Here is a 14,109-nt window from a genome sequence, read left to right on the forward strand (position 1 = left end):
CCCTGGCCTGGTTATAAATGTCCTGAAAGCAGGAACTGTTTTATTCAACTTTCTGTCAACTCCAGTGCCTTCCTTATAACAGGTACTCGGTATTTGTTACAGTGAAAAGAAAAGATATTAAGGGGGCTTGTAGATGTTAAGGATATTAAGAGAGGGTTTCTAGGTTTTAGTCATCTTGAAGCCTCTCCTTTTTCCCTCAGGAATGTCAGCTCGGAGAGGAGTGAAGCTCGCCGGAAACTTCGGGAATGTGACGGTTTGGTGGATGCTCTCATTTTCATTGTTCAGGCTGAGATTGGACAGAAAGATTCCGACAGCAAGGTAGGTTAATGGGTGAGAATTCCATTCACAACAACCACGAGGTACCCATAGGGCAGACCTATCATCTCAGGCTTTCAAATAACATTAGATACCTATACCAGCCCCCAGTCCTTAAAGTGGGCGTTCACCAGAGACGAAAACTGTTTTCTTTAGAATTTCCTTCACCTATATATTTTAAAGCTGTTTAGCCATACTTGCATTTTTTTTCTGATTAGGAAAAAAGTCAGAGTGAGCCTGAGTTTTGTGTTAACACACCAAACGGTAGCAGAAACCTTCTGTTAGCCTGAGGCTACAAGAATTTTGAGAAGCGTGGGCACTTGAGGTATTGTGAGAGATGATGAATTGGGCTGTGCTTTTGAGGATAAATATTTTAATACGTGAATCGTGGCAGCCTGTACTTGCTAGGAAATCACTATAGTCGTTCTCTTCTCTCATTGAACCTTGTATTTTGTGATCCCAAGCTTGTGGAGAACTGTGTTTGCCTCCTTCGGAACTTGTCGTATCAAGTTCACCGAGAAATCCCACAAGCAGAACGCTACCAAGAGGCACCTCCCAATGTTGCCAACAGTACTGGGCCACATGCTGCCGGTTGCTTTGGGGCCAAGAAGGGCAAAGGTGAGTCTTGGTTCCTTGTCCCTTGCTCTTTAATGTAAGGATGGGGAGAGGAAGAAACACGTTTAGCTTTAGGTACAAAGTACTTGCTGAGCAAGTACAGCAATCGGCCCAGTCAAGGATGTCTCTTTGCTCTGCTGCTGCTTCCCCTGTGTCGTGTGCTTCATGGTGGCGGCGGTGGTGGTGGTGGCGGCGGTGGTGGTATTGGCATCAGTAATTGGGCAGTGAAGGCCGAGAACTCAACTAATCTGGGGCCTTCTCCCCCATTCCTCCTTTGTGTTTCCTGTGTTTTTCTTTTCCTCTCTGCTTTCCTGCTTATTTTCCCATGATCCTGTTGACATCTCTCTGCCGCATTTTTCTTCCTTCATTTCTCTCCTCTACTTTCCACCTTGGGTGATGCACTGGAAGATGAGTGGTTCTCCAGAGGTGAGTGGAATCTTTTAAGGCGCTTACCTACTTCTAATTTGCATGTTTTGGTTTTAGCTTCCCTGGTATTTCTTTGCCTAACCCTTCCCTGTGGATGCATGTAGGAAAATTCAGTTGAGGATGGCCACTGAAACAAGTTTAGCTCTTCTGAGCTAATGGCTCATGGCATGCTATTTCTGGACAGCAGCCCCAGTTATCAGGACTCAGGACGGCAGCAACAGTAGTGGTTATCCTTGTCTTACCCACGTGCTGCCTGTTTTCTGTTCTTGTATCTGATAGGGACAAGCTGGGGATCCTGGTGTTTTGTCTGTTTGTCTGTTTTCTTGTTTTTTGCCCCTCTTGATGCATCTCTGATCCAAAGATTTTGACTGAAGAATAAAAAAATATACTGGGTGGACTCTTCCCTTTCTTAAACTTTTTACCCCTTCCCCCTTTTTTTAATTTCCAAAGGGAAAAAACCCACAGAGGATCCAATAAATGATACAGTGGATTTCCCTAAAAGAACTAGTCCTGCTCGAGGTAAGTCATCTTTTTCTTCTCAGGCTCCATAGAGCTCATAAACGTGGTCCACAGATAGGTGTTTGGCAGCCTAACAGTAGGCTGTACTGTACGTTCACTGTTCTGTCTCCTCTGACTTAAGGATTTGAAGTGATGACAGAAGTATTTGGAAACTAATAACAGTAACTTTCAAAGGACTTCTTGTTATGGCAACTCTTCAGATTACTTGAGGATAAGGACCTAATGGTAGTCTAGACCAGAAACTTAAGTACCCTAAGTAGCCACTAGTTCTTGGGACTCAAACTTTACTTGTTACAAGAAGTCTCTTTATCACAGTTTGGATCTTTATATTCATCAATATGGTGAGTCCAAAATTCACAGCTCCCCGTGGATATAAAAATTCAGATGTTATTAAATTTGAGCCCCTTTCACTTAATCATAGTTCAGGTGGGCAGAATGACTCAGTTAAGTTAGAAATAATTCTTCTGAGATGAGGAATCTTTAACTCTGAGTGCTATCGATGAGTAAATGAACCCCTTGAGTGCCAAGCAAGGTCAGAGTAAACTGTGGGAGGAGAGAAGGGGCTAGGAGGAGGGAGAGACAGGAGCTGCATATGAGTTGATATCTGTTTTGCTCTTGCCATGGTTGATTTATTCTTAAGGCTACATTCTTAAGGCTACCTCTGACTACATCAGATGTAGTAGTCAGATCTCTTGAGTTTGCTGTTGGGTGGGTGGGAGGGTTCAGAGAGTTTACTGGTATTGGAGCATAAACCCGTTAATCCAGAGTACTAACGCTGGAGTTCAACCAGCCAGAGCCTGGTTCGTAGGTACTGATAAGCATCCTCTGCTTTCTTGTCCTTTCTTGTGCAGGCTATGAACTTTTATTTCAGCCAGAGGTGGTTCGGATATACATCTCACTCCTCAAGGAGAGCAAGAATCCTGCCATCCTAGAAGCCTCAGCAGGGGCCATCCAGAACTTGTGTGCTGGGCGCTGGACGGTGAGCACCTTTTACAAAATGGATTTGGAGATGGGAGGACTTAGCTAACTAGTTTGCTACCATTTATAATCTGTTCTGCTTCTTTCCATGTGCTACTTGCAGTATGGTCGATATATCCGCTCAGCTCTGCGTCAAGAGAAGGCTCTTTCTGCCATTGCTGACCTCCTGACCAATGAACATGAGCGGGTCGTGAAAGCTGCCTCTGGAGCCCTGAGAAATCTGGCTGTGGATGCTCGCAACAAAGAATTAATTGGTGAGGAGCCGCTACCTTAGCATCTAGTGCAGCACCTTTGATCCAACAGGTGCTAAATAATTTATTTGTTGAAAGGGCTGAGGAAGAATCCTAGTCCTCCGTAGTTTGTGAATCTGGAGGTTGGAGAAGGTTATAGTTTAATGGTTCTTGGAAAGACAAGAGGGGCTGATTCTTCAAAAATAGAATAACAATATCTATCTATTGAGCGTGTACTTTGTTACTAGGGATTGTTAAGCATGTCTGTGTATTCTCATTTAAATGTCACCACTTTACAAGGGTCCTTTTTTTAAAATTTTTTGTTAGAATAAGGAAACTGAGGGTCAGGGAAGTTAAGTAATTTGTCCAGAGTTAATATAGCTCATAAGTGACAGAGCCCAGTTTTTGTTTTTCTTAAATTCACAATGACTGTTCTATTAAGCTATAATAGTAGTATAATATTCTGTGGTATAGTATTCAGTGTACTATTTTCATTAGACTATCTGAATGGACTGTGTAGCATATTTGAGATAAAGTATTCAGATTGTTTTATTGTGACTGAAAGAGAGAATAAATAAAAGAGTAGGAAGGACAGTATATCCATGGCTATTCCAGGTCCTTTGCTCTTTTGAAATGATAATCCTACAGGAGAAGGAAGTTGATTCATGTGGATAGTATCTGTGCTTGATATGAGCAATGCGATTAAGTGTAGCGTTAGGCTCCTAACGACCTGACTCAGCTTGTTCTCCCCGCACACATTCCTCCTGTCTCACCGCTATAGGTAAACATGCTATTCCTAACTTGGTAAAGAATCTGCCAGGAGGGCAACAGAGCTCTTCCCAGAATTTCTCTGAGGACACTGTGGTCTCTGTTTTGAATACCATCAATGAAGTTATTGCTGAGAACTTGGAGGCTGCCAAAAAGCTTCGAGAAACACAGGGTATTGAGAAGCTGGTTTTGATCAACAAATCAGGGTGAGATTAACACTTAAAATTACAACTGGAAAAGTTTGAATATGAGAGAGGGGTTGCTGGGAAGGGGCTTTCCCCTTTTGCTTTTTCAGGTTATTTTCCCTTATTTACATGGAAAGTATAAAGAGGTATTGCTCTTTTTTCTGTCTTCATGTTGATCCATAAATTGATAAGACTCTTACATCAAACATTTCTTTGTGTCACCGTTTGAGTTAAAATATGGGACTTGGTGAATACTTGATCTTGCCCGTTTTGGGATTGATATCCGTACGTTACATTATATTAGAGAGTACAAGTTTTCAGCTTCTTCCCTCGTCTTACATCCAAATTCCATCTGGTGTTACTTTCCTCAAAAGGAACCGCTCAGAAAAAGAAGTTCGAGCAGCAGCGCTTGTATTACAGACAATCTGGGGATACAAGGAACTGCGGAAGCCACTGGAAAAAGAAGGATGGAAGAAGTCAGACTTTCAGGTAGAATAACTCTTGGGACTGAGACTTTCACCTTTTTTTCCCCTTGGTCTCAGGTAATGCTTTTGTCTTTGGTTCTTCTATTTCACTGTCACACTGAGTCTACTTTTTTGTTTTTTTTCTTTTGTATTTTGACGGCATGTGGGATGGTTCCCCAACCAGGGATTGAACCTGGGCCTCCGCAGTGAAAACGCTGAATCCTAACCACTAGGCCACCAGGGAACTTCCCCTGAGTCTACTTTTGCCCCAAGTCTCTGTGTGTAAAGAAATCATTTATTAACTTTTCCCCCAAAATGGTGCCTATAGTTCATTTGCTGCTGAAATAGCTCTGGTCTTCCTCTGTGTCATAGCACAGTGTAAATGCCAGTTGGTAATGAAGGATGATGATGGCCTTTTTGACTTTCTCCGAATCTGCCTTAGCCCTTTGAAGGAGTTTGCCATTTTCTGAACTGTCATTTTCTGAGACTGTATCTCCTTGATAGCGTGAGTGTTTGATACCTTTGTAATCTGTTCAGAACACAAATAGAAGCCTAATATCCTAGTGGTTTTTTTGTTTTTTTAATTTATTTTATTTTATTTTATTTTTGGCTGCATTGGGTCTTCGTTGCTGCAAGCGGGCTTTTCTCTGGTTGCGGCGAGTGGGGGCTACTCGTTGTTGTGGTATGCAGGCTTCTCATTGTGGTGGTTTCTCTTGTTGGGAGCGCGGGCTCTAGGCGCGCGGGCTTCAGTAGTTGTGGCACACGGGCTCAGTAGTTGTGGCTCGCAGGCTCTAGAGCTCAGGCTCAGTAGTTGTGGCGCACAGGCTTAGTTGCTCCGCGGCATGTGGGATCTTCCCGGACCAGGGCTCGAACCTGTGTCCCCTGCATTGTCAGGCGAATTCCTAACCACCGTGCCACCAGAGAAGCCCTAATATCCTAGTTTTGTTTCACTATATAGGTGTTTATTTAACCCTTACGCGTTACCTTTTGGTAAGAGTCGTATTTGGGAATAAGGACCTAAAAGTCTGAGCCCATTAAGGAATAAGATAAGGGTGAATTCAGTACTCTGTGACATTATTGTGTTTTGTTTGCCTCCAGGTGAATCTAAACAATGCTTCTCGAAGCCAGAGCAGTCATTCATATGATGATAGCACTCTCCCTCTCATTGACCGGAACCAGAAATCAGGTACAGTAACCAGGGGACATAGCCCTCTGCTTTTATTCCACTTATGCTATTCTGCTATTCTTTCGTTAGATGGCTTACCATCTAAAGAAATAGCATATATATTTATTTCTGAATGAGCTTGTCTTTGGTGGAGGGAGAGTAATACTTCACCTCAGGATTATAACCCAGAAGCTGGTAGACCTGAGCATCAGCAAATAAGACAGGCAGTTAGCCTGCGTGTGACTCCCCCATCTTTGCTTGTGGACTTAAAATGACCAGGGAGCGAACCCTACTCTGTTTCCTCTATTTAAGATATACTCAGCATATAGCAGTGTATAAGTTTAAGATGTACAGCATAATGATTTGACATATGTATATAGATAGTGCCTGACTTAATGACGGTTTGGCTTATGATTTTTCGACTTTGTGGTGGCGCAAAAGTGATGAGCATTCAGTAGAAACTGTATTTCAAATGCTGAGTTTTGCTCTTTTCCCTGGCTAGCGATAACATGGTGGGACAGCATCTCACACTGCAGCATCGGCTGCAGCTCCCAGTTAGCCATGCAGTCATGAGGGTGGACAGCCGATACACTTACAACCATTCTGTTTTTCACTTTTAGTACAGTATTCAATAAATTATATTATGAGGTATTCAACACTTTATTATAAAGTAGGCTTTGTGTTAGATGATTTTGTCCAACTGTAGGCTGATGTAAGTATTGTGAGCACGTTTAAGGTAGGCTGGGCTAAGCTATGGTTGGTGGGTTAGGTGTATTAAAATGCATTTTCAACTTGTATTTTCAACTTATGATAGGTTTATCAGGATGTAACCCCGTTGTAAGTCCGAGGAAGATCTGTATATTGCAAAATGATTTTTTTTTTCCCTTTTGAATTTTCGTATAATACCAAGTAGTATGTGTTTACTGTTGAAAAATTAGAAAATACAAACCAGAAAAATGACAACAAAAAAAGTCACTTATTTCTGTTATCCAGAGATAACCACTCCTATTCTATCTCCTCTAAACACTGCCATGTGAGCAGATACATTTTTCTTCAAAAGACAAATCATATATTTAGTGCTTATTATAACCCTTTTAATCTTAATGACACTTGGGTTTTGCCTCAGTCAGGGTTCTTAAAATGTGGTCTGAGGATCACCAAATCTGTTGACATTTGTGCTGATGGTGCATAAGCAGTGGTGGTGCTTTATTGCTGGAGGCTGAGTGTAAACCAGGGCGACGACACCAAACCAAACTAGTTGTTGTAGTCTTCGTTGCCATGTACTTGCAGTTATAAGAAGGGCCAGTTTCTGGAGGGTAGGGGGAAAAAAAGGAGCCAAGTTCACTTAAGAACGTACTTGATGGAACTGTAACAATGTTAATTTTATTGTTTCTGCTCTTGAGTACACAGCTTTTTAATAGCCTGTGTTGATGATATAGGGGGTACTCATAAAGCACCCTGCAGCATACCAAAGCATGATGGTAATCTTGAGGAAAAGCACTTGTGCTATTGTTGGAGTTACTAGGTACACTAACCACTTTTTTTTTTTGGAACACTATTTTTACTTAAAAAAATAGACATTTTCTTGAAAATGAACACAGTGAGCTTGTCAGTTTGAGGAAAAATAACTGACAGTATTTGCCTGAATTTTCAAGGGAAAATTTTATTTTTATTTATTTATTTTTAAAATTTATTTATTTATTTATGGCCGTGTTGGGTCTTCGTTTCTGTGTGAGGGCTTTCTCTAAGTTGTGGCAAGTGGAGGCCACTCTTCATCGCGGTGCGCGGGCCTCTCACTATCGTGGCCTCTCTTGTTGCAGAGCACAGGCTCCAGATGCGCAGGCTCAGTAGTTGTGGCTCATGGGCCTAGTTGCTCCGCGGCATGTGGGATCTTCCCAGACCAGGGCTTGAACCCGTGTCCCCTGCATTGGCAGGCAGATTCTCAACCACTGTGCCACCAGGGAAGCCCGAAAATTTTAAATTTTGGAAGAATTGTATCTGTCACTGTGAGCCTGGTAACATCCCAATAGTTAATATACTTTTAAATGAAATCAGTGACGATGTTAATGAATGTGATTTTTTTGATATTATATCATGAAATGTGTTAACATTTAGAAAATCTGCATAACTCTGTGAACCAGTGTTTTCCAAGTGACCAGTGCATGATTTTCAAAATCATGCATGAGTAACTGATCCATTCAAAGTGTAAGACAGACCAATAGATATTAATTTAACAGACTATGAAGAGAGCCTTAGTTTGGATTCAGATTCCTTATTGCGCTAACCTTAAAGAAACTCTCCTTGTCGAGTATTAGTATACTATCAAAGAATATCCACAGTTATCTGAAAAGACTAATAAAGTTCTCCTCCCTTTTCCAACTTCTTATCTGTGTGATGCTGGATTTTCTTTATATAATTCATCCAAAATAACATCACAACGGATTGAATACAGAGGCAGATATGGGAATCTAGCTATCTTCTCTTTAAAGATGTGCAAAAATGTAAAACAGTGCTTTTTATTTTTTTTGATAAGTGTGTACGTTTTATAAAGCCATCTTGAACAATTTGGTACACTATCCACTGTGATGCTATTAAGAATCAGTTTGATTCTTTTTTTTTTTTTTTTTTTTTTACTTTCTGGTGAGAAAAAAACATTTTTAATTTTTATCCTTTTTTTTTTTTATTGGAGTATAGTTGATTTACAGTGCTGTGTCAGTTTCTGCTGTACAGCAGAGTGAGTCATTTATGTTCATCCAAAATAACATCACAACGGATTGAATACAGAGGCAGATACGGGAATCTAGCTATCTTCTCTTAAACCAAACTTGAAATATGTGCAAAAATGTAAAACAATGCTTTCTTTAAAAAAATTAAAAGTATTATTTATGTTAACGGAATAAGTATTGTTCTTTTAAATGAAATAAATATTTAAAATAAATTTTAAATGAAATAAATATTTAAAAGCACTGTAGCTGTTAATACATGTAGTCTATACCAGTGAACATTCTTTGGATCCTCATAACTTCTAAGAATATAAAGGGGCCCTGAGACCAAATAATTTGAAACCTGCTGGCTTAGAGTGAATCGTTTCTTATGTTAGAGTCTGTAGGAAAGGGATCTCTTTAAGTCCCATGAGGGCTTTGTCTAGAGCCTGGCACTTGTGCTGGGTGCTTAGTAAAAGTTTGATGGGAGGGAGGGGGAAGGGAGGACAGACTAGAGAGCAATTTTTATGAGTTTAGATTTTGAAGAGTTGGGTTTTGACCTGGATAACTTTCTGACTCCCTGTAGATAAGAAACCTGATCGGGAAGAAATTCAGATGAGCAGTATGGGATCAAACACAAAATCATTAGGTAGGTGATTAATTCCTGCCTAAGGATATGGAGTAAGCCATATTATCATATGGGATGAGGAGAACTGTCTGGCTCTGTAGCTCTTTCCAGCACCCGCACCATTCACCTTCCTGGAAGGACACTGGCTGGACATTGCATTGGGAAGGATTCAAGGAAGTGTAGTAAAACCTGATCTGTCTGCCTTTTTCCACATTCCCAAATGCTCAAAGGTTAAAAAAGAATCTTCGAATTGCCTCCCCCATTAATACAGAATCAAGCGTGTGTCCCTGAACTTGCTCGCGGCCTTTCACAGTCTGACGCCAGGTTCGCTCTGTCTTACTCTCCATATACTCTGTGTGAGCCCACCTAGTCTACTTGCTATCCTGTCTCTTCACTCTATACTTTTTTATCTTGCTCTTGTAACACCTCCTATTGGAATGTCCTTCCCACTTGCTTTGTAAATGGTCTTCATCCCCAAAGGCTTGGCTGAATTCCTGTCTGCTTTGTTAGGTCCTCCCTAACTATTGCAGCTCACCTCACTGTCTTCTCCTAATTCCAGGACCCTTCATAGAGCTCTTCAGTTTAGCTTTATTATCATATATGATATATTTTGCCTTCCCGGTTAGATGTAAAGCTCAAATGCTTTACCAAAGAGGTGCCTAAATCACATTTCTCTGCCTAATACATATTTTACACCAGAGGGGAACATCATGTCTCTGTACTTCTTTTTTTTTTTAAACTAGATAACAACTATTCCACACTGAATGAGAGAGGAGACCACAATAGAACACTGGATCGATCTGGGGATCTAGGCGAAATGGAGCCATTGAAGGGAACGCCCCTGATGGTAAATTCTCTTTATATACTATTGTCCTTCTGAGGCTAGTTCTGTTTTGAAGCCTGCATGTTCTGTGAAATAGGAAAAAAGGACTTAGTGAAAGACAGCACCTTTCCTTGTAGGGGTTTTCAGGGAAAAAGTAGGAGTTTTGATTCACATTGGGATTTCTGGTGCCATTATTCTGTGATGGTCGAGATGGGAGAAAGAAGGCTATAAATGTGTTGCTTATATGACTAACGCCAACTGATCTATTCTCGCATTACTCTCTTTCTGTTCCTGCCTTTTTTTGAATATCTTGCCCTTCACTTACTATTACCTTGTTTTGTTTGAGTTTACAAATTTGGGGATTTTCCCTAGATCTGGCACGCACTCATGTTTTCTTACTCTCATACTAACACATTGCATGTGTTCACAGCAGGACGAGGGGCAGGAATCTCTGGAGGAAGAGGTGGATGTGTTGGTTTTGGATGATGAGGGGGACCAAATGTCTTACCCCCCCATGGTACGTCCTTCAGCCACCCCCAAGATCATCCTTGAGGAGGAGGTCTCTGTGCCAGCAGTTTGCCAATCATGCTGATCTGATCAGTCAGCCACACGGGGCTTAGGGGTGCTGCTTCTGTGATTGTTACCTCTTAAGAGGCTGGGACATGCCACTGGTGATCTGATTCTCCATTATGTGCTACTTTCTTCCCTTCAGATTTGCTCAGCTCTCTTTTGGTTCTCCTTATTCCCAACCCTATTAACATCTCTTTCTCTTTTTTCCCTACAGCAGAAGATTTAGCACCACTCTCTCCGCTACATCTGGGCTTATAATATATGTACTTTTATTTTTTGGTGGTGAAATGGACTGATGATTTTTCCCTTTCTTCGCTGGACTGTTGTGCCCACTGCCACACTGCCTCCTGCCCTTGTAGCCCTAAGTGGCTGCCTTCTTTCCATCAACTCCCTAACTTCTTCCAGTGAAGCTTAATTGTCCCTCCTCCCCCCTCCAGATCCCCTGCAATTACTCCCAAGAAGCCTGACTCAGTTATATGCATATCTTGAGAGACTGCTGCAGATTAGCTCTTTTTGCCAGCTCTCCCTGGAACTCTTGGCCTTTTGTGGAGGGAGGGAGAGAGTGGGAATCCTCACTGGAAGCTATGGGAAGAATTGGAAGTTACATGCTATATATGCAGTGTCCAGCAATCTGATAAACCCATGATTCTTAAGCAAGATTTTTCTTCTTTTGGTGGGGAAGGGACCTTTACTTTTTTGGAGAGTAGAGGGCGTGAGCTCTTCCTTTATTCCTAATGACTATTTTTGAAGCAAAGACGGCCGGCGACATTGGCACATACCACTTGGCAAGGGCCCTTGAGCAAGTGAAGGTTTCCTAGAGCGGAGATTAAGAAACCTTGCCCTCCTCATCTCCAGGGCAGGGACCATCAAGGACCTACAGACTCCATCTCTTCTCCAAGCCTCATGCCAGCCCTGGGCTGCAGCTGCTGCCCCTTACTGAGGCTGTCCTTAACCCTCCTCTCCCATCCTGTGATAATAATGTCTGCTGACTTGGCCTGGCCATTTTCAAGAGGCTGTAGAAAGAGGAGAATATGTCAAGGAAGACTTCTTGGGTGAGAAGGAGCAGAAAGATGTCTTCTGGGGAGAAGAGCCTCTAGGAGGAGCGAGTAGGAATGTACATGAATCATTTAGTCTGAAACTGTCAGGAAGCTACAAAGCTGGCTTCCCCCTGCCCTTATTTCTCCTTTTTCTCACCCTTATAGCCCCATCCTCCCCTGCTTCCTCCCTGGATTGGTTGGCTGACTAAAGGACTTGATGTACATACTCCTGCCCCCTTTACCCTTAAAAAGGTGGGGCTCGCCCCTGGCTTTGCCTCTTCTTTGTGCCTTTGGCCTGGGGTGCATCTCCTCCTTCCCTTCCATGTGCCTTTCTTTGCCTCTGCAGTCTCATTTCTCATGATTTAGCAAATTATATTTTGTTGCTTTCTTACCTACTTCTTGGCCCTAAATAGCAGAAAGAAGAGGAGAGGTGACCTAGAGAACCTCAGTCTCTCCACTGGGAATTGGAATAGCCTCTAATTTTAGCCATAGAAGGTTTTTCTCAACTGTATATGTTGGGATTTTGCAAAAATCCTGTTCTGATGAACCTCCAAATGAGGTTGGTGGGAGGAGTGAGTGGTGTGACTCTTGCTCCTTAGTTGCGCAGAATGATTGTCGTCTCTGAAGGGGTTATAGGGAAGTCGTGTCCATATCCCCCTCCCCGACCACCCCCCCCACCCCTGTTCCTCCTTCTTTTAGTTTAGTGTATATTAGCAGGTTGGGCTAGAGGAATCAGCTGCTATGCGGTTGATTTTTTTTTTTTTTTTTTTAACCCTTTCCCTTATTTGCCTTTTACTCCTCCCCTTAATCTAAAAGCTCTGTTTAATGCAACTGGAAATCTTTATGCTCCTCTCTCCCCCTTCCTTTATATATTGAGGCTTTGGGGTAGGAGAAAAGTGCACAACCCCCCACCCACCTTCCCTCTGCATTAAAATTCCTTATTTACCCCTTTTCCCCTTCACATTTCATCCCACTCCTTTTCTGGCAAAAAGGAGCCTTTTCCTTTCTGTGACCCTGAGAGCATACTGCACAGGGGAGATCGCCCCCATCCAGATGTGGCTCCACTCTTGGTTTCTCTTGTCTTCTTCTGCTCTTTTCCTGGTGCTCTTTTTGTCGGTGGGGTGTGGGTAATAGAACAGCCATGGGCTTTTGGGGACCTTTAACTGTTTTTTCCTTTTCATTTATAAAAACACTAAACGTTCAATTTCAGAGAACCAAAAATCCCACCTTCCCACCGAACACTACTAAGGGGCATGTCTTCTGCTCCATACCTTTTCTGTTTTTCTTTCTCTCTTGTTAATGCTTTTAAAAACAAATGAGTTTTTTTATATAAATAAAGTTTTTAAAGTGTGTATGTGGGGGGTGTGTGTCATTTCTTCACTTTAAGCTGTATCTCTTCTCTCCTTTTCATCTTGGTTACTTCCTTATGTATCAGTGTCCTTTTTCTCTGCAGAGCAACTAGAAGGGGATCGTACCAGGACTGATTTATTTTGAGCTCAATCCCAACTCTTAACAAGGAACATTCTTTTTAATTATATATGAAACATTTTTCCTCTGAAGATTCTTAAAAATTAAATGTGGCTAAGTAGAGCACGGGAAGCTTATTGCTAACTTAGAGATAGGAAACTGAAGTATAAAGAATTAATAAGTCACTGGGATTCTTTTGCGACATTTGACAAAACTAACGTTGAATAAAGCTCATTGCAATTCATGACCCTCTTGAACATTTATGGGTAGAAGATGAGAAACTACCAGCTCCAGCTGTCATCCTAATAAGTCTGAATATGTAGAATTAAAAGGCTCACTAGGCCACAATGTTGCTTCTCAGGCTATTCGCAATCTTTTAGTAAGATGATAAGGGGCAGGCCTATAGCTGCTTCCTCTGTGTCCTCCCAAGTAATATGTGGGTGGGTAGCAAATACTCATTGGATTACCAGGGGTTGTCTTTACTGTAGAGGCCAAGGATTAAGACCTACAGAAAGGTGCTTATTTCTCTGGGGCCCATATTTCCTGTTACATTATTAAGACTCGAGAATTTATGTAAAATGCTTTCTGTATGCCCGGTCTTTAGATTAAAAATATATAGCTGCTTCTGGTGATGCTCATGTCTCAATTTTGTTGAACTAGGTCTTGGGTATGAAAACTTTCTTGGGCTAGTTAAGACCAGGAAATCTAAGCATTGTAGCTGATAACCTTTTAAAGCTTGGTTTGTGTCTGACGGTTGTAGTTTTAGAAGGATGAAGCACAGAGGCAAAAAGCTATTAGAGTTTGCTTTGCAGAGAGGGTTGGCAGACCTGCTGGAGATTTTTTTTTTTTTTTTTTTAATGTAGGAAAACCCGGCTACTGGTGAATAGCCTTTATTTCTGTCATATTCTTTATTATGCACTGGCATTGAGCTACATAGAAACCTTACTCTTCTCTCGATTGGTCCATTTGTTTTATCTCATTCAATAAATATTTCCCCAGCATCTTCCATATGCCAGGCATTGTTGTGTATGTTAGGCTTAGATTAGAGAATGAAACAGATGGACCCTTTCTCATGTGCAATCCATGAGAATTCTATGCAGCTGAGAATCTGTGGTCTTTTAAAAACATTTTTCTGCCCTTAACTAAAACAAGGTGTTAAAAGAATGATTTGTAAAGTCCCCGTATCTTGTTTCTTGACGCTGATTTAGTAATGCTTT

General features: G+C 41.6%; 1 protein-coding gene across 10 annotated transcripts in view; it reads left to right on the plus strand.

Moving 5' to 3' along the window:
* The window catches only part of CTNND1 (catenin delta 1), a 47,157-nt gene extending 34,380 nt beyond the window's left edge, over positions 1–12,777 (plus strand). For 6 of the 10 annotated variants that reach the window (XM_082845577.1, XM_082845573.1, XM_082845576.1 and 3 more), the window contains 11 exons: positions 201–318; positions 780–933; positions 1,807–1,875; positions 2,727–2,854; positions 2,957–3,107; positions 3,865–4,057; positions 4,411–4,525; positions 5,599–5,686; positions 8,954–9,016; positions 9,739–9,842; positions 10,249–10,572. In XM_082845577.1, coding sequence (XP_082701703.1) covers positions 201–318; positions 780–933; positions 1,807–1,875; positions 2,727–2,854; positions 2,957–3,107; positions 3,865–4,057; positions 4,411–4,525; positions 5,599–5,686; positions 8,954–9,016; positions 9,739–9,842; positions 10,249–10,410 — 1,345 coding nt within the window. In that variant the 3' untranslated portion in view covers positions 10,411–10,572. Of the gene's footprint in view, positions 1–200; positions 319–779; positions 934–1,806; positions 1,876–2,726; positions 2,855–2,956; positions 3,108–3,864; positions 4,058–4,410; positions 4,526–5,598; positions 5,687–8,953; positions 9,017–9,738; positions 9,843–10,248; positions 10,573–10,602 lie in introns of those variants that run through there. The other 4 variants (XM_082845580.1, XM_082845572.1, XM_082845578.1 and 1 more) reach the window with 3 other exon arrangements.
* The last annotated feature ends 1,332 nt before the right edge of the window (positions 12,778–14,109 follow it).

This window comes from Leucopleurus acutus, assembly GCF_964270905.1.
Source record: "Leucopleurus acutus genome assembly, chromosome: 8".
NCBI lineage: Eukaryota > Metazoa > Chordata > Mammalia > Artiodactyla > Delphinidae > Leucopleurus > Leucopleurus acutus.